Raw genomic sequence first — 20,936 nt, 5'->3', positions numbered from 1 at the left:
TTATAAACTAAAAAAAGTTCAATAACTTTTGCGAGATATATATTATTATAAAAACTATTTGGTCAAATATTACTCTGAAACATCTTTTTACTTTTCCTTTAAAAAATCAGTTTTGAGAAACATCTTGAAGGAATCCTTTGTAGATCAAGCCAGGGGCGGACCCACATAGAGAGGATTGGGTTCCCAAACCTATAATGTTTTTTAAAGTTGGTAGAATAAATTTTTAAGGGACCCATAAAAATTAATAGATAGAACCCATACTATGTATATTTTTTCTAATGAGTAATGATCATATTTCTTTTTATTATAATATTGTTTTTTATAATGTTCTTCGAATCTTCGCCTTAACTCGACTCGAACAACGATGGACCTGAAAAATCTGAATACCGAAAAGTGGTATCCACCGATGGACAAAATTATAAATTCATGTGGGCAACCGGTGCAAATAAACATATTGGACAGCGACATGTAAATTGAAATGTTTGCTAAAACAATTTCAATCAGCTACGTAGCATTTGGAGTTGTCAAAGGACATGCGTCACTGATGTATGCATATAATATCAGCATATTATGTCATATGTTTTAATTGGTCAACTTAAATGTTGTAGATGGAATAATCACATGACACAAAAATACCTTAACTTATCCACTTTTATGTGAAACATTAATATTTGTTACTAGACTTCACTTGTTCTTGTGATATGATTAAATATCGTAAGGCCAATCAGTAGTTTAGTGAATTGACTCTTAGAGAAAAGTCAAACAAAGCTAAGGTGTATTGTGTTCTTTCATGCAACTATACAATTTAACTTCATTATAAACTAAAAAAAGTTCAATAACTTTTGTGAGATATATATTATTATAAAAACTATTTGGTCAAATATTACTCTGAAACATCTTTTTACTTTTCCTTTAAAAAATCAGTTTTGAGAAACATCTTGAAGGAATCCTTTGTAGATCAAGCCAGGGGCGGACCCACATAGAGAGGATTGGGTTCCCAAACCTATAATGTTTTTTAAAGTTGGTAGAATAAATTTTTAAGGGACCTATAAAAATTAATAGATAGAACCCATACTATGTATATTTTTTCTAATGAGTAATGATCATATTTTTTTTTATTATAATATTGTTTTTTATAATCTTCTTCGAATCTTCGCCTTAACTCGACTCGAACAACGATGGACCTGAAAAATCTGAATACCGAAAAGTGGTATCCACCGATGGACAAAATTATAAATTCATGTGGGCAACCGGTGCAAATAAACATATTGGACAGTGACATGTAAATTGAAATGTTTGCTAAAACAATTTCAATCAGGTACGTAGCATTTGGAGTTGTCAAAGGACATGCGTCACTGATGTATGCATATAATATCAGCATATTATGTCATATGTTTTAATTGGTCAATTTAAATGTTGTAGATGGAATAATCACATGACACAAAAAAACCTTAACTTATCCACTTTTATATGAAACATTAATATTTGTTACTAGACTTCACTTGTTCTTGTGATATGATTAAATATCGTAAGGCCAATCAGTAGTTTAGTGAATTGACTCTTAGAGAAAAGTCAAACAAAGCTAAGGTGTATTGTGTTCTTTCATGCAACTATACAATTTAACTTCATTATAAACTAAAAAAAGTTCAATAACTTTTGCGAGATATATATTATTATAAAAACTATTTGGTCAAATATTACTCTGAAACATCTTTTTACTTTTCCTTTAAAAAATCAGTTTTGAGAAACATCTTGAAGGAATCCTTTGTAGATCAAGCCAGGTGCGGACCCACATAGAGAGGATTGGGTTCCCAAACCTATAATGTTTTTTAAAGTTGGTAGAATAAATTTTTAAGGGACCCATAAAAATTAATAGATAGAACCCATTCTATGTATATTTTTTCTAATGAGTCATGATCATATTTCTTTTTATTATAATATTGTTTTTTATAATGTTCTTCGAATCTTCGCCTTAACTCGACTCGAACAACGATGGACCTGAAAAATCTGAATATCGAAAAGTGGTATCCACCGATGGACAAAATTATAAATTCATGTGGGCAACCGGTGCAAATAAACATATTGGACAGTGACATGTAAATTGAAATGTTTGCTAAAACAATTTCAATCAGGTACGTAGCATTTGGAGTTGTCAAAGGACATGCGTCACTGATGTATGCATATAATATCAGCATATTATGTCATATGTTTTAATTGGTCAATTTAAATGTTGTAGATGGAATAATCACATGACACAAAAATACCTTAACTTATCCACTTTTATGTGAAACATTAATATTTGTTACTAGACTTCACTTGTTCTTGTGATATGATTAAATATCGTAAGGCCAATCAGTAGTTTAGTGAATTGACTCTTAGAGAAAAGTCAAACAAAGCTAAGGTGTATTGTGTTCTTTCATGCAACTATACAATTTAACTTCATTATAAACTAAAAAAAGTTCAATAACTTTTGTGAGATATATATTATTATAAAAATTATTTGGTCAAATATTACTCTGAAACATCTTTTTACTTTTCCTTTAAAAAATCAGTTTTGAGAAACATCTTGAAGGAATCCTTTGTAGATCAAGCCAGGGGCGGACCCACATAGAGAGGATTGGGTTCCCAAACCTATAATGTTTTTTAAAGTTGGTAGAATAAATTTTTAAGGGACCCATAAAAATTAATAGATAGAACCCATACTATGTATATTTTTTCTAACGAGTAATGATCATATTTCTTTTTATTATAATATTGTATAAAGGTGACGAATGATTTTGATGAAGCATATTGTATTGGCACCGGAGGATACGGCTCTGTGTATAAAGCGAAGTTACAACCCAACAATATTACGGTAGCTGTCAAGAAAATTCATTCTTCATCATCAGAAAATCTAATTAATCATAAAGCTTTCCTTAGTGAGGTACGCGCATTAACCAACATAAGGCATCAGAACATATTGAAGCTCTTTGGATTTTGCAACCATTCCCGCCACTCATTTTTAATTTATGAATACCTTGAAAAGGGAAGCCTGAGATCGATCTTAAATAGCGATATCCTATCGAAGGAATTGGATTGGTTGAAAAGGGTCCAGATTGTAAAGGCTATAGCTAATGGTTTGACTTATATGCACCATGATTGCTCACCGCTTATAGTCCACAGAGACATTTCAGCAGCCAACATCCTTCTCGATTCTGATTATGAGGCGCATATCTCTGATTTTGGCACGGCCAAACTTTTAAAGCTAGACTCGTCAAACTGGACAACGGTTGCAGGCACCTATGGTTATATAGCGCCAGGTAACTTAGTTTTGTTCTACATATATCTTCTAAAATGTCAAATATATTTGTATATGCTGCACCCTTTAATTTGTATATGGATTGATATTACTATGTAGAGCTTGCTTATACAATGGTTGCAACTGAGAAATGTGATGTGTATAGCTTTGGAGTTGTTGCACTAGAAGTGATCATGGGAAAGCATCCTGGAGAACTCATAACATCTTTACCAGCTTTGTCTGCCGATTATTTGTTGCCTACCAATGTGGGAGATAGTCGGATACCGCCACCATCGCCCCAGGTTGGAAAACTAGTGGAGTCCATTTTAGTTATCTCAAGAGCGTGTTTGAGCTCTAACCCACGGGATAGGCCGACAATGTTGCAGGTTTCAAATATCTTGGCAGTGGAGGATGAACTTTGGATTGATATCTCTTATTAATTGCTTGATTAGTATATACCATGCTTGTACTTCCATCTCTATTTAGTTTTCTCAAGTTTTATATGATGCATATGTAATATATATATATATGTATGTACTCTTAGGATGTCTTAAATCATGAAACCTATTATATGTTTTTCTTATCACATTACATAGAAACCATAATGGTGAATTCCTTATGTTATTCAAACTTGTAGCATTGTTGACCTTTCTTGCAGGTTAGAGTTCAAAGAGATATCAACTAACGGTTTCTAGGTCAAACCGTGAGCCACTAGAAAACCAAACCGAATCTTCAAAAGATGAAACCAAACCAAATAGTTATTACCGTTTCGCAAATCTAAAATTCACCAATGTAGTTTCATATATAGATAGCGTATTAACAATCTCAATTTCAATATACAACCAATGCAGTCTTACAATTTCAATTACATTTACTAATGCATCATTTTGAGATATCAATTTTGAATAAAAACAGTTGCTTTCGAACCCACGACCACATGGTTAAAAGCCACGCGCTCTACCAACTGAGCTAGAACGTAATATATATAAACTGACTGAAATTTATAATCACAACTTTTGTAATAAAAAATTTTCTAAGGGTAAGTAATATATGTATGTAACAGAGGACATCAATTATTTTCTTTTATTTAAATCTACCTATATCATCTTCCTTTTCCCATCTCCTTTTATTTATTTATTTATTTATTTATTTTTCTCATGTCTTACCATGACTTAGAAAGATAACCCAAATAGAGCAAAATAAGCCTATGTACATAATTTGTTACTTTTGATGTCATTTCTCCCTTCTATACAATTTTAAACATTATGCTAAAAGTGATGATTTTTTAATGCAATTTGCCCATTTCTTTGTCACACCTTTGAAATTACAAATTCATGACCATACAAAGACTCTTATGATCTTTCACTCTTTCAAACACTACCACATCTAGTAGCCACCTGTCTCGGGTAACCAACATTTTTGTTACCATTTTGTTTCCGACCCATTTCTTTTCGTGAAAGATCCGACCCCTTTTGCAATTCTTGAAGTTGTTCCAACAGGTTAACCAACTCATCAGCGGTTGGTCTGTACTTGGGTTCTCTTGCAAGACACTTCATTGCAAGAACTGCGGTTCTTGTGGCTACTTCTGAAGAGTACTGACCAATAATCCGCTGGTCCATAATGTGAAGAACACGTCGTTTGCTTGACAAATAAGGCTTAGCAAAGTCAACCAACACTTGTTCATTAGGCGGACGGTTTTTGTCAATGCATCGTCTTCCTGTCAAGATTTCAAGAAGTACCACCCCGAAACTGTAGATGTCGCTTCGTTCCGTTAAGTGACCTTCATTATAACATAAAAGTATTAAGTTCAACAAATCTTTAACTTTTTAGGTGTCAAAATGGGTACTTTTTAACTTTTTAAGTGTCAATGGATACATATTGGGCTGATCCACAAACACAGTTTGTTTAATTTTTCAACTTTTACAAAAATAATAAATGTCAAAAAAGTTCACCTGTTGCCATGTACTCAGGAGCCGCGTATCCATACGTACCCATCACCCGTGTGGAAACATGGCTTTTTCCATCCAATGGCCCGTCCTTAGCCAACCCGAAATCAGAAAGTTTTGCATTGTAATCCTGAAACAGTAAAAATACAAATTTTTAAATCAAAATAGCACAAAATGTGTTAAGCCACGAGTTTGACACATACCGAGTCAATCAAGATGTTTGAACACTTGAAATCGCGGTATATCACGTTTGCTTCCGGACTATGAAGATACGCAAGCCCCTTAGCAGCACCAAGGGCCACCTTTAAGCGTAGGGTCCACGAAAGCGGTTGAAAGTAAGAACTCCCTATTTCAAATTAACCAAAATTTAGTCACATAAATTGAATTCATTTGAATGAAACTAAAATTAATAATGGAATAATGCAAAGAAACCTCACTTCTAAAAAGATGGTTTTCCAAGCTGCCACGCGACATAAACTCGTACACAAGTAGCCTTTGATCATCTTCTAAACAATAACCGATTAACTGTACCAGATTCGGATGATGTAGCTGCCCTAAATAATTAATTTCCGTCTATAACATTAATATTAATACAAATTAGTTTACTCAAAGTAACATTTTCATAATTAAATTGCCAAGTGTGACACTTACCAACCATTCTTGGTGACCTTGAATACCATCTTGGTTTAATCTTTTAACCGCAATAACAGTGCCCGTCCCAGGACGGGCAGCTGTAAGCGATTGCTCGTCTATCCAGCCTTTGAAAACCAAACCGAACCCGCCTTCACCTAGCACACTATCGGGACGAAAGTTCCTAGTGGCGGTTTTAAGTACTTGGAAGGTAAAAGATTTTAAGTTTCCTGACTTCAATATCTCATCTTGGCTTCTAGGACTAGGTGGTATTGTGGCAGATGTAACCTTAACTATTAAAAAGTTAAAACACATTAAACAAGAACCCATATGAATAATATTAATACGAATAATATTCAACTCACCACCATCATGACAAGAGCTTTCTAGTTTAAACTGGACACTAAAACAAGAACCCATATGAATGTTTTTGATTCAAATGACTTGTGAAAAGAAGTCACTAGGGGATTAAATCAAAGAGTTGGTTAATGTGAACTTGCATGCATCAAAAGTCTTCTTATGTTATGTGTATATGGTTGGCTTCACGAGAACCTGTCTTGAATAAAGCCAATGACAGAAGGGTTGACTTAGTTTTCAATTAATTCATCACTCCACTTGCTTTAGCTTTTAAACATAAGTTAAATAGCATGGAAAATGACCAAAATGTCCATTTCATTAGTCAAAGTCAAGAAAATGTCCGATTATCGTACTCCCAAAATGTCCATCTCTAAATCTTGTCTAATCGACGGATTTTAATCATTACTCGAAGTGATTTTTAACAAACAAGATTTTGTCACTTGTCCAAAAAAATCTCGCTGGAAGCCAAAATAAAACTTCGTCGGAATCCAAAACTATATCGTCGGAAGCCAAAATAAATCTTGTTGGAAGCCTAAAAAATCATCTTGTAGGAAGCCAAAAAAAAATTGTCGGAATCCAAAACAATATCGTCGGAAGCCAAAATAAATCTTGTCGAACGCCTAAAAGATCCCATCGACTCCAACGACTTTTTTAAAGAAACTATCAATCAGACAATTTTATGGCGCTTGACGGAATCTTGTTGGTTAAAAATCTCATTGGCTAATGTTTAAAAAGTGTGTGGGTGGACGAGATCGATGGTGGACTCTATGAAAAAAACTGGTAAAATGGACAGGTTGTTTACTTTAACCAGTCAAATAAACATTTTGTTTACTTTAACTAGTCAAATGGACATTTTGGTCATTTTGGAAGCTAAACTAAATCTCATCGGACACCTAGGATTTTCAAGGAAAAAACTATCGACGCGATAGTTTTATGATTGGTGGCAGAATCTTGTTGGTTGAAAATCTCGTCGGCTAATGATTAAAAGGTGTCTAAGTCACCAAGATCGGTGGCAGAACCTTATTTTCTATCGACCTAACAGTTTTATAACGTTGATATGGAGAAGAAATCATTACCTTCTTCAACCAATGGTTCTGCTGGAGAAGAGCTTTTCCTTTTTAGTTGATAAGCATAGAGGCCACCAAGTAACGTTGCCCCGAAAAGGGGGAGTATTATCACAAGGACGAGCCTGTGATGAAAGCTATCATTATTTTTCTTCATTGGAATTTGACTTGCACAAACTTTCAATCCTGTAATATTTCCACACAAACCAGGATTACCTTGGAATACTTGTATAGAAGAATTCTTGAAGATAGCGAATGAGGTAGGAACTGGACCTACCAGCTCATTATAAGACAGGTTGACATCAATACCTCCGGTCAAATATCGAAAGGCATCAGGAATTGAACCAGATAATTTGTTGTGTGAAAGGTTCAAACTTACCAAACTCTCTAATAGTTGAATTTTAGATGGTATCTCTTCCGTGAGTGAATTCCAAGAGAAATCAAGTGTGTTAAGGTGCCTTAATTCACCAACCTCCTTCGGTATTTTTCCACTGAGCTTGTTATTACTAAGATTCAAGCCATGCATCTGTACCCACTTACCAATATATTTCGATATTGGCCCGCTCAATTTGTTTGCTGATATATCGAGAGCATAGAGATTATGAAGTGACCCAAGCTCTTGAGGTATAACACCTGAAAGTTGGTTTTCTTTCAAGGACAAATACAACATGCCTTTCATCTTTCCAAATTCCTTCGGAATTTCACAAGCCAAGTTATTTGATGAAAGATCGAGACTTTTTAGCTGAGTTAAACTTCCAAACTCTGGTGGTATGCAACCACTGATGTTGTTATATCCCATTGCTAAGGATGTCAAATTCTTACATTTACTCCAGTTTTGAGACAATGGTCCATGAAAATTGTTATGATTGACATCAAGGAGCGTTAAACTTGGATACACTCCAAAACTATCTGATATGTCTCCGTTAAATTTGTTAAAGTCAAAACGACCTCTTATTAAGCTGGAGCAATTCCTTATGCCAACTGGTATAGGACCCGTGAGTCGATTATGACTTACCGATAAATACTGAAGCTTTCCTCCTTGGCACAAATCTTCTGGCAAATGTCCAGACAACTGATTTGCATCAATTTCCAGCTCAAGCATGTCTTGACTTGCCAGTACACCTTGCGAAATTTGACCAGATAACTTGTTATCACGAAGATACAAATACTGTAGGTTTCTCAGGTTTTTCAGTGACGAAGGTATAGAACCATTGAGTTGATTTTCACTCAGCGCCAGCTGAGTGAGTGACTTCAAATTCCCTAGTTTGGCAGGAATGGCTCCAAAGAGTCGATTTTTGTACAGGTGCAGGATATCCAAAGACACCAAATTACCCAACGATGAAGGAATTGGGCCTGATAGATTGTTTGAAAAGAGACTAAGCCTCTCAAGTGAGACCAGGCTCCCGAGTTCTTGTGGAATTGAACCGGTCAAATTGTTTATGAAAAGGTACAAAACAGTAAGCTTCTTCAAATTCCCTATGGTAGGTGGGATAGGACCGCTCAAAGAATTGCTACTGATATACACTTCCACAAGATTGGCAAGGTTCCCAAACTCATATGGAATTTGACCAGAAAGCTTGTTATCATCAAGGTATAAGTAAGCCAAGTTTCTTAAGTTGCCCAATGTTGGAGGCAATTGTCCTTCAAGAGAATTATCATACAAGGCAAGCTCAGAGAGAGAGGTCAATTGACCAATATCTTGTGGTATTGACCCGCTTAATTGATTTTCAAAAAGGTGGAGGGTCTTGAGATTAGCTAACATCCCTATTTCCGGAGGGATGACTCCTGAAAACTTATTTCCTGAAAGATCAAGATAAACAAGTTTTGACAGGAGCTGGATTTGTGCGGGGATTGGACCGAAAAAGCTGTTTACACTAAGCTCCAACTGAGAAAGGTTGTGAAGAAACGAAAACGGGAACTGGTCAAGAGTACCGTTTAATTCGTAAGAGGTGAGGTTCAACGTGTGAATGGTCCAATCATGATTGCATACGACACGGAACCATGAAGTGCACGGAGTGGAAGCAGTAGCATTCCTAGGGAGGGGAGTCCAAGAAGATAAGTGAGAGCTGTTTGGGATTTGTAGGCTTGCTTTCCATTTAAGAAGAGCATCGGCTTCCTCCAAAGATGTCGAAGCAAACTTTGAAGGTGAAAAGATTAGTAAAGCTAGAGATAAAAGTAACAAGTGTGAACAAGACATTATTCGCCTTGTCATGTTTTCTTGATTTAAAAAATGATGGGTCGTGCGCTCTGATTTATTAGCGGCTAACCTTATCTCCGGACTATGTCATATATCCACAAGGAGTGTGCTTTACTTTAAGAGAAATACATAGCTAACATTGTTATGTTAAGAGTGTTTATTACTTTAGAATCAAATGTCCTTTAGCAAACGACTTAGACCCAGAGCTTTAAAGTTATTGACGTGCATCACACTGTAGGGCAAACTGGGCCTCATAAGAAATTAAGAACTAAAATGTCAATAAATAATTAAAATGAATGAACATCTTGACAAGATAAAACACCTATATTGACTCAAAGTCAAGATAAAGAGACAATTTAATTTCTTTTGAAAGATATCATAATAAGATACAAACAAAAAGTAAAACACCTTGTCCAACCCGGCAGTCTTATCGGGTCATTACAGGTCGGATCGGATTTTAGAAGTAGATGAATTCTAATTATGATGATATATATTTATATACATATAACGTATGTGTCATAATAAATAATTTATATGAATGTATGTATAAGAATTAATAAATAATTCTTATTAATTCTATCAAACTCGTATTCTATTTTGCTTCAGTATTAGTATTACATGCTTTGTTTATCTTGAATAATATGCTTTTGATTGAACAAATTTTGAATAAGTGTAATATTTGCTCTTTTACTTTTGTTGACTTGAAACGCATTTTTATTAAAGAAAATGTAACTTTATAGATACTTAAGTGTGTTAAAAAAATGCAAATTTAAGCTTCTTATAAATAGGTAAATGTAATAAATATGTTTACAAAGTTCGATTTATTTATCGGCCAGATGTCTACAGTTTTTACGGCAGTTTATTGCCCTCGAAAGACCACTTTTACTGTATTTTATTCCTGTAAAAAGTTGTCTTCAAATGCTGTCAAAGGAGTTGATTTATTAGTTATTACATATTTTTTGCTGTTATATAAGTGCAACTTTTGATGGATTAGTAACAATAAAGTCATGAAAGTAAACTACTTGGTTTGTCCGTTGGAATCCTTAGGAAGCAGCGCTTGTTGGAGCGTCCCGTATAAATGCTTATTTTGGTTTATTTGAAGAGAGTGATATCTCAAATGCCTGCCATAACATCAATACGATTCGCTGTCCCTTTTTTTATAACTGGAATTTATTGTTACTTTCCTTATAGGTACAACTTAACCAACTTGGTTGGCCATTTTGACTGTGGAGGGCTCTCTCAATCCATATTTCTAAGTAGATAATATACATGTTTTAGAATTTGGTTGACGATTTTGACTGCGGAGGCCTTTTCTTATATGTTTTCATTTGGCTCTAGCATATTGATATTAATGTGTTGACAATGGAGGTGTATGCATCTATGAATAACCAAGTTCACATTACTCACTTTGGTATTGTGCTTAGCATGTTATTCTTGCAGTTTTCTATCAATATCTTTATATCAATAATGTAACTTTTAACCACGTTGTCGTGGGTTCAAGTCCCACGGATGGCGTTATCCTTAAGCAATTATTTATAAATAATGTAACTTTTTTATTCATTTTCGGTCACACATCGTAATGGTCAATCACCTGCAAACATCCTCTGGACATTGTTTTGTCGATGGATTGTATCGTTTCTTAAAAGCATTCTACTAACATTCTTCAGTGGACCAATTCACTAACGTTTCATTTGGTAAGTTTTTGTTCCATTCAGTCTCATAAATATACGAATTTCGAGTAACATACGCAACAAAATAATCACAAAATTCTGAAAAAGTGATGGTTTCTGTAGTCTTTAATAGCTAAGAATAATCACAAATGATGATTAAAAGTTAATATAAACCATTGTTTTAATCATCTAATTAATCAAGAGATTGACAAATTAGTTTGGTTTTGAATGGCTAACACGCACATCCTCTGATCCTACTCTCAAATCTAAATTTTTAATAACCATGCAACTTGAATAATAACCAAATGATCACCACAACTGAAACTAAAATCAACACCAAATCACATTTATGAATGGAACAATTTGAGTTGTGTTAAATTCATGATAAACTAGACAGGTAAGACAAGAAAAAAAATCATTATAAGGAAGTCGCTCAACAATCTCCCAAATCATATTTAACACGCAAAGTACTGTTTGACACAAACTAGCTCGACCCATACAAAAATTTCTTATACCCAAGTTTCCCAGTTTGCTACATCTAATAACATGAAGAGAATGATTTAGTGAGCATTTTACTAATGTGTGAAAGTGGAAAACAATTATAGTGAAGTAACAAGATCCTAACTTGAAAATAAAAACTTTCGTTTGGTTAACACAAAATGCCGTTCTAGCTCAGTTGGTAGAGCGCGTGGCTTTTAACCACGTGGTCGTGGGTTCGAGTCCCACGGATGGCGTCAAAAACCGGTGATACTTTTTTAGTCTTTTGTTTAATTGACTTTTTAGCTTGGTTTCTGTCATACACATCTACAAAACAGATTTATCTGATAATTTACTAGATTAACATGGAAGGTTTAAGGCCATGCTTCTTTAAAGACGGGAACAGCATTTCATATTGCGTGTGAGTTCTTAGAGCAAAAACGAGCAAGAGAATAAGAAAGAGGATAATCAGCCTAAAATTGAATCTCTGGTTCTGTTTACCGTTAAAGTGTTCTACTAAGGGGATGTTTGGGATGGATTATTTTCATCAATTTATAACTTATTAACTTTTTGGAACCTAATAAGGTGTTTGGGATTGCTTATATTGTGAGAGGAAAATTTTCATAAGTTACAACATTGTAACTTATTAGCTTAATGAAAAGTTATAAGGAGGTAAAATAAGAAATCCTAAACACCCCCTATGAATATTATTAGGTGATTCAGTTCACTAGATATTCAGTTGTTGACTTCTTTTTTCATTAATTCGTTCTCTTCGATATAGTGATTTCGACTAACATACAAAAATTTATAAATAAAAGGAAAAGGGTGTCACATAGTTTACCAAACCATGTTAATATGTTATGTTCATATCAGCTCATCACTTTACTATTATTAAATCCATAGATATGGATTTGAGTCAATGACAAATGATTATCGATCAATATTCAGAATTTCAGATTCACTATAGATAATTTTAACAAAGTCAACTGGCATTGGAGAGTAAGTGAAGATCTCGGTGGAGGTCGCAAGGTCTCAAGTTCAAATCCAATATCAACCTAGTTTTACTACACCGTGCCTTCGGGCAACGGGTTTTTTCCGGAAACATGATATAGTGGGCTTGGACTACCTAACACTTTCTATGATCACGGACGTTTGGGGAGCCTTTTGCCATTCAGTAACCCTGAGTTACCTAGCTTTATTCATTGGCCTTTCAGAAAAACTAAAACTAAGTAACCCATTGTAAATTTGTAATACCTATTTTAGGTAGTTTGTAAAGGGTAAATTGCGGTTTTAGTTCAATAGTTTCAAATTTGTGATTTTCGTTCTTGTGGTTTCATTTCACTTGCAATTAAACCCGAATTCATCAACCCCGTTAAGTCTGGTCGTTAAACCTATATGTGTGCCCCTCACATGACAGGAAATTTTGTCTTTTTCTCCCAAATAAACACCAGTCCTAATTCAAGCCCCCCACACATGAGGGGCTGGGGTGTATTTTTTTTTGGGGGGGGGAGGGACAAAACTGCTCATCACTTGAAAGGCACGCTGATGGGTTTAACGACCAGACTTAGCGGGGTTAATAAATTCGGGTTTAATTGCAACTGAATGAAACCACATGGACGAGAATCACAAATTTAAAATTGTTATACTAAAATCGCATATTTGGACAAATCACATAAACGAAAATCACAGTTGATTCTTTTTAAACAACAATAGTCGTAAGCCATGTGATTAATTAAGGTTAATGATCCAAAACTTGTTTTGCCTTTGAAGTAATGAAATGTCTTGTCCTGATTTAACCAAAAATGTATATGTACGGATTGGAATCCAATGCCAGCTTTATTCAGCCATAAATACATTTTGGTAATAATAAGATTAATTAAAATCAGTATAGTCAACATCTTAAACAAGTATCACGGGCAAAATGAAACATTGACCCGTGCCAAAAAAAGGTTACGGTGAAGGTTTAATAAATTTCATGGGTTTCATGTCACCACCGCTTTATTCATGATCTAGATTTTTATTCCTATATATTATAGCTTATGTTTAATCTACTACAATAGCCTTTAATTTAATCATTATAATTCTCTTTGTGATTCTTGGATTATTCAATAGAATGAAATTTGAAGAGCTCATCATGCAGGAGACTCAAGAGAATCAAAAAACATTGGCTCTTCAGCAAGAGGTCTCATTTATCTTATTTTTAACTATCTTCTATTAATTTATGTTAGTATGTTACTACTACAATACTCAAGTATCTCCAAATCCGCACATCAGCGTGTTTGTGATATCATATGGACCGTATTATGTCAAATCAAGTTTGCGAAAAATGATCATATCACCCATATGACTGTTGTCACACTAACCATTTCTTTGTCAGTCAAACACATCATATGGGCCATATATATCGTATGATTTCGCAAACGACACCTCGTATGACTCGTATGATCATTTCGTCTTTCATACAGCCGATATGACCATTCTTTTTATGTTTCATACAACCGTATGACTAGGGGTGTGCATGGTCCGGTTTGGTTATTAACCTCAACCGAAACCAGATTTGAAGTCGCTAGTTATTCTATTTCATTATCCAATCAGTTTTTAGTTAATCGGTTCGGGTTATTCAGATAGTTTGCCGGTGTTTGTTTTTGATTCGGTTAATAACCAAAGTCCAAAACCAAGCTTAGGCTAAAATTTTTGCTTAAGAATAAATTAAATGGAGGTATAAATACATTAAATGAAGGTATAATACGTGAAATACATGAAAATGAGGTATAAAAGCCATAAATATACGAAAATACAGATGGTTCGGTTATGTTAATTTCGGCTAACTAAGGATACAAAAAAAAGAAAAAAAACAATAACGAATTTTCAGTTAGTTCTATTTACGGTTAATTTCGGTTTAGTGTCATCGAATTTGGTTCGGTTAAGGGCGTTCGGTTATTCACCCCTACACATTGCCTTTGTAACAATGGATGGGGTGTCAAGTGTCAACCCCTAAGTTTTTTTTAGAGAAAAATTCAGCTTAAACTTTTAGAATTGATGCTTCTTATTTTGGTGTTATAATGTTAAAATATATATATCAAGTTATTAAATATTAAACATATATGATAGTTAAAGGTAATTTGAGTCTGCTAAATTGATTGTGTATTATGAAAAGGTTGAGCAACTTGAAGAAGAGTTGGAAGATGAGTTGAAACTGAGCAAAGTCTTGCAGTATGCATTGGATGGTCCTTGTTGTCCATGTTTATCTACTCAAACTCACCTTCCATTTAAGGTACATCAATATTTTTTTATAAAATTATAATATAAAAATAACTACTTCAAAAATAAGTACGAGTAAACTGCGGTTTTCGTCCCCTAAATCTGCGATTTTAGTCCAATAGTTTCAAATTTGCGATTTTGATATCTGTGGTTTCATTTCACTTGTAATTAAACCCGACCCCACTAACCTCGTTAAGTCTAGTCGTTAAATCCATCAGTGTACCTCTTACGTGAGGGGCAGCTTTGTCATTTTTCTCCCCAAACAAACCCCAACCCTAATTCACAAGCCTCCTCAAGTGAGGGGCTGGGGTGTATTTGGGGGGAAAATGGACAAAACTGCCCCTCACGTGAGGAGCACGCTGATGGGTTTAACGACTAAACTTAACGGCGTTAGTGAGGTCGGGTTTAATTGCAAGTGAAATGAAACCACAGAGACGAAAATCAAAAATTTGAAACTGCCGGACTAAAACCGCATATTTGGAGGGACGAAAACCGCAGTTTACTCAAAAAAAACTGTTTTAACTACCTTTTAAATACAGATAAAAGAACTACTTACAGAACTCGCGACGGTGGAGGAAGAAATCAAGTGGCTTGAAAGACAGGTCCACAAGTTGAACCTCAGTTTGTACATTGAGAAGAAACAAACCCGAGAATGGGAACTACAGCAGCTAAAAAACCTGCATCGGCACCACCAACGACCACGAATAAAACCACATAGACAACATCAAAACCGACCAAAACTCATGAACAATAATCATACATCACAAGACTATGAAACGCAGCTAAGACGATCTTCATTTGGGCTTTCGGTCTTCCAAGCAGACGACGTCTCAAGTTGTGTATATTATAATAATAATAATAATAATAACAACAACACAAGAAATCCAAATAAGTTATCTGAAGAGCTTATTAAGTGCTTAATATCAATATTTTTAGATCTAAACCAACGTTTCCTGACAGTGAAGAAGGTGCAGATATTGCACACAAGCAAGTTTCCTGCATGAGTTCCAAAAGCTTTATTTCCAAAACAAGTTTTAATTGTACTGCACCAACATTTTTCTTTCATGATAACGGGTCAAACTTTGACCCGTATTCGATATTACTTGACTTTGATGGTGCAGTTAGAGACATTGGCCCTTACAAGACTTTCACGCAAATTACACGAACAACCCTCGACCATACACGCATATCCGAATGTTCGGTAGAAGTTGGAAAGCTCAGGTAACTTAAATGTAGGGGTGGCAAATGTGACCTATTGGGTTGAATGGGTTGTAATAAAATGTATATAATGGGTCAGAATTGGTCAAACTAAAAAAAGAAAAGGATTGAAACGGGTCAAAACAGGTTGACATTTCTTGAGTTTCTTTTTTTAATGGAACGAGGAAAACGGAGAAAACTTTTTAGTTTTTTTTAGTTTTTGATTTATATTTCGAGTTATGATTTTTAATTAATTTTTTTGAATTTTTTAATGAGGGGTTTTGAAATGAGTCAAAATGGGGTTGAGATTTCAGAAGCCCCTTATTAAAAAATTCAAAAAAATAATTAAAAAATCATAACTCAAAATATAAATCAAAAACTAAAAAAGTAAAAAAACTAAAAAGTTTCCTCCGTTTTTCTCGTTCCGCTAAAAAAAAAAAAAAACCTCATGAAATGTCAACCCGTTTTGACCCGTTTCAATCATTTTCTTTTTTTAGTTTGACCCATTATATACATTTTATTACAAGTTTACAACCCATTCAACCCAATTGGTCACATTTGCCACCCCTACTTAAACGATATTGTTTTTAATAAAATGTTAATTATGTAGCATTGTAACTAATAACATGTTACTTTGTTTAGAGTTTTGATGCAGAAACTATGCAGTGTGAAGTTGAACTTGTTGACATATAAGCAGAAGTTAGCATTCTGGATTAATATATACAATGCCTGCATAATGCATGTACTGTAAGAAATCTTGAACTAGTATGAACAATGTTATAATATACATCAAGTTCTTTAAGTTAATACTTTGTTGCAGGCTTTTTTACAACATGGATTGCCCTCAACACAAGAGAAGCTGCTAGTTCTCATGAATAAGGCAGTGATTAATGTGGGTGGTATTGTGGTTAATGCATTAGCCATTGAACATTTCATTCTTAGGCATCCATCCAACTCAAATCATGTAAGTTTCATAACATATATAGTTCAAGTCTTTAATAACTTTTAAGATAAGAATCTTAAGCAGAACACGGTTTTTTGTAAGAACACGCAAAATAACATAAATCATCCATTTTTCGTAATCGTTTTTTTTTTTAAATATTAAAAAAATGGTTGAAATGCGATGTTTATTTGACTTTCTTGAAAAAAAAAGATGAACGGTATGTCATTTATATTTAGAACCTATGTACGTATAAGTCATGTGTATGTATATATTACCTACACGTGAAAGGGTTAAATTTAGGATAAAATATTAAATATTTATAAATATAAACCATTAATCAAAAAAATTATACAATTTAGGTCTCTTCTCTTTGTTCTCGCAATAATTTATTGTTTTGTGATGAACCTCACCCACAAATATATATTGTTGCTTAATCCTACAAGGGTCTAGCGGATGAGAGGGAAATATTACTAAGACACGCGTATGGGTTAGGATTCCCCGAACCCAATGTGACATTTGCTCTTTGTCGAGGGAGTTGGTCTTCACCAGCAGTACCTTTTAATCACTATTTACAATTTAACTATTATATATTTAAACTATATTAATTAGGATGTTTGTAACTTGTAATGTTATTTGCAGCTGAGGGTTTATACAGCCGAGAACATAGTGGACGAACTAGCAAGAGCGAGACTGGAGTATCTAGACGCGTCGGTGGGAGTTATTAGCAAAAAAAAGATTATGGTGCCAAAGCTTCTACAATGGCACTTGAAGGATTTTGCAGATGACATGGAGTCACTTTTGGAATGGATTTATAGCCAGTTGCCACAATCGGGCTCGCTTAAAAGGCTAATAATGGAGTGTCTCAACGGTGAAACGAAAGCCAATCCGGCTAAAATGATAGAAATTCAGCCTTATGTCTATGAATTCAGATACTTGCTGCCTTCATGAACAAAATACGCAAAAAAAATGGTCATCAACGACGCGTTCATGTACCGTTGATTATCGTTTGATTTAAAAGCAGTAACTATCATTAGTTTCAGGTTCATGCTATCAATAGATAAAATGTATATGATTATCAATCAATACAATGTAATTGTTTGAAAGATAGTCCTAAGCAAACATATCAAATAGATACATGCTAAGATAACTTTAATAAATGATGATAAATCAAAAAAGATAAACTTATAAAACTCCAAAAATATCATATCAATTTCATTAGTGTATTCTCATTCCTTACAATAATAATAATAATAATATGAAATAATAATATAAAAGAAACTGAAAGTTGCGGGCCATCAGGAATCGCGGCACGACTCTATAGTTTATAGCCACTTCAAACCTTCCAATCGCATTCTTTTCTAAACTTACTCGTATACAATATAACTCTTTTTCTTTCAAACCTAACCTCAACAAAAATCACGCCTAGTACCGTAGTACACAACTTCTTTATTATAAAGCTTGTGTAATGTGTAATATTAAATGTTTTAATTAACTGGTTTAGCACCCAAGTGGCTAAACTCTAAAATTTTTGCCAATGAAGGTTTGCCCAAAATTCCAGTTGGCGGGAACAATGTTCCACGAGGTGGAAGTGCGACGATCACTGCCTCTGACCCTAAATGAAAGTGATTGACCAACTAGCACTGCATTTGATTGCCAGTTTTGACCCCAGTTACGGCTAAGACTCATCCATTCGGTCCTTGAACCTTTCACCCATGCTTGAGTTATGTCACCTGCTCCCGCAACGTTGGTGATCAAAACCAAGTTAAAGTAACGGAATCCGTTGATGGTGAATCTTACACCTCCTTGTTTTCGGCATGGCACCCTATATGAACAAAATGCTTTTTTATTATTTGTAGTTTGTACAAGGGTAATTTAGTAAAATGCAATTTTTTTTTTTTAAACTGGAATTTTTTTATTGACAAATTAAAGGGTCCAACTATAATAGAGGGACAAACAAGCGGGCAACAAACTGCGCCGCTAAGAAACCAAAAGACCAAAAATTTACAAACACGTTTTTGTGTGTTGGCCCACACGGCCCGGTTTTAGGGTGGGAGAATCAAGATGTTTGAAAATTTTAATAAATAAATAAATAAATCACTAAAATAGTAAATATACATTTTAAATTATTTTAAAGTTTTAATTGTAACACTGTAAATAAGTCTGAATTTTTTATTTTAGTTATATCGCATATGTATATAAAACAATCACTAAAATATTATGTTCACTTCTTTACTAAATTTTAAACTTTGGCTTAAAATGCCCGGCAATTATTTTTTCATAAAAATATATTTGAAAACTATTAAATAAATGGGTTAAACAGATAACACGTGAGCCAGTAGGTTCACGGGTTAGACAGGAACTCGTTTATACTAAATCCAAACAAATTTCGTGTTAGTTTCATGTCGTGCAAATAATGTACACCCATAATAATAAAGAAGTCTCACCGACGGTAAGACACAGGAACTATGCCAGCCCGGTATTCAGCGATTTTGAGAAACATCGGCATGGCGAGATCAAAATGAGTTCGAGGAGGGTTGCACCACCCGCCATTATCACTAGCCTGAGCAAAATTAGGCGGACAGAAATTCGTGGCCGTGATAAAAATCGACGGGTTACCGGGATGACACCATTGCGGGTCATTTACGCACTTGATCTCGAAACAAGCACCACAACTTAGCCCATTATTAAACAGGGCAGTGCTTAGTGCAGCCGTGTTAACACCGTAGCCTTGGCTGTATAAGTTACCGTACCCACATGCTCCACCTGTCACATTATTAAATTAATGTTAGTTAAAGGAACCTGTAGGCTTCTAGCTAGGACCGACATGTACCCAAAACCGGACTCGAATCTGAACCCGAATTAGAAAAAATACCCGAAACTTAAATGGGTCGGTTGTTAGGACACTTTTCCCAACAAAAACCAACAACATGACACAAACATGAAACCCGAACATTTATTGTCGTTTTTTTGTTATTTGGAATATTAAGTTTCGGAGTTATAATTTTGTCTAATGATGTTTGAATTTTGAGGATAACTTTTTGGTAGCACAATGTATTTTGATGATATTTTGTGAAAAGAAAAAATTCATTCTTCATCTAAGCCCGAAAACCAAAAAACCAAACCCAACAAAACAATAGGGGCGAAGCTTGGACAAGTTTGTCCGGGGAGGCTCAAAATGTAATTAGAAAAATCATAAACGAGGGGGGGCTCAAATTTTCAATTGAAAACGGATAAATTTAAACTATGTATACAATTTTTCGATGAAAACAGATAAATTTACACTATTGTGCAAAAAATGGGGGGGCGGCAGGCCACCCCGGGCCCTCAGTAACCTCCGCCTCCACCAACCAGAACCTTAAATGGTGTGAACTATGGATTAGTTATCGGGTCACTTTTTTCTAGGAAAAGACCCAAACAACCCGAAACACTGAACCCGAACATTTATTGTCTTCTCCCGCTTTATTTTGTATATATTTGGAATATTAAGTTTTGAGATGATCGCGTCAAATGACGTTTGAGTTTTGATAATAATTTTTAGCACCACAAATAAATTTTGATGATAATTTGTGACAATATTAAGAAGGAATGTTTTTTTTTTCATTTGCATTTAACCCAAAAACCAAACAACCCGACGTGAACCCCAATGGTCACTTTTGCCAACCAAAAACCCAAACAAACCGACCAGAAAAACCTGAAACCCAAAGAACACCCCTAGTTGTAGCATATTAACTATTAAAATAAAAATGGTGACGTACCCATGGTGCCAGAGGCGTCACTGCCACCGTAGAAGGTGGCGTGAGCGCTTTCCCATTGTCCTCCGGTGTAAACTCCCGGTATACGAGCGTTGACCGCCGTCAAAATCGAAAACACAAGTATAAAAGAAGTTAAAGCACTGACTTCCATTTTCACACACGTAA

The 20,936-nt window shown here is 34.7% G+C and overlaps 3 protein-coding genes, 1 non-coding gene and 1 pseudogene across 6 annotated transcripts; 2 read left to right on the top strand and 3 right to left on the bottom strand.

Annotated features, from left to right (window-relative positions):
- Window positions 1-4,561: 4,561 nt before the first annotated feature.
- On the bottom strand, window positions 4,562-6,288 carry LOC143567831 (putative serine/threonine-protein kinase PBL10). Of its 2 annotated transcripts, XM_077054139.1 has the most exons (6): window positions 6,219-6,288; window positions 5,875-6,146; window positions 5,661-5,796; window positions 5,427-5,569; window positions 5,230-5,353; window positions 4,562-5,057 (listed from the first exon to the last, which is right to left on the bottom strand). In XM_077054139.1, exons 1-6 carry the CDS (start codon window positions 6,271-6,273, stop codon window positions 4,648-4,650), a joined length of 1,140 nt encoding a protein of 379 aa, XP_076910254.1. In that variant the 5' UTR covers window positions 6,274-6,288; the 3' UTR covers window positions 4,562-4,647. The 2 variants fall into 2 exon arrangements, with proteins under 2 accessions (XP_076910254.1, XP_076910253.1); XM_077054138.1 differs by having other exon boundaries at window positions 5,875-6,273.
- A 966-nt stretch (window positions 6,289-7,254) lies between these two features.
- LOC143567836 (uncharacterized) lies at window positions 7,255-9,486 on the bottom strand. Its single transcript, XM_077054145.1, has one exon. It carries the CDS (start codon window positions 9,484-9,486, stop codon window positions 7,255-7,257), a length of 2,232 nt encoding a protein of 743 aa, XP_076910260.1.
- Window positions 9,487-11,802: 2,316 nt separating this feature from the next.
- Window positions 11,803-11,875, top strand: TRNAK-UUU (transfer RNA lysine (anticodon UUU)). The gene has a single exon. It is a non-coding gene; the product is annotated as a tRNA-Lys (tRNA).
- Window positions 11,876-13,703: 1,828 nt separating this feature from the next.
- LOC143567826 (uncharacterized) lies at window positions 13,704-17,989 on the top strand (annotated as a pseudogene). The gene is made up of 7 exons (XR_013141474.1): window positions 13,704-13,800; window positions 14,776-14,892; window positions 15,419-16,100; window positions 16,719-16,818; window positions 16,897-17,040; window positions 17,463-17,570; window positions 17,659-17,989. The product of XR_013141474.1 is annotated as an uncharacterized LOC143567826 (transcript).
- Window positions 17,990-18,531: 542 nt separating this feature from the next.
- LOC143567823 (expansin-A4-like) lies at window positions 18,532-20,936 on the bottom strand. The gene is made up of 3 exons (XM_077054133.1): window positions 20,775-20,936; window positions 19,464-19,782; window positions 18,532-18,841 (listed from the first exon to the last, which is right to left on the bottom strand). Exons 1-3 carry the CDS (start codon window positions 20,920-20,922, stop codon window positions 18,532-18,534), a joined length of 777 nt encoding a protein of 258 aa, XP_076910248.1. The 5' UTR covers window positions 20,923-20,936.

The sequence above is a fragment of the Bidens hawaiensis genome, unplaced genomic scaffold, assembly GCF_021521415.1.
Source record: "Bidens hawaiensis isolate Kalapana, Puna unplaced genomic scaffold, B.hawaiensis_p1.1 tig00023644_1, whole genome shotgun sequence".
NCBI lineage: Eukaryota > Viridiplantae > Streptophyta > Magnoliopsida > Asterales > Asteraceae > Bidens > Bidens hawaiensis.
This window is presented reverse-complemented; position numbering and strand designations above follow the sequence as displayed.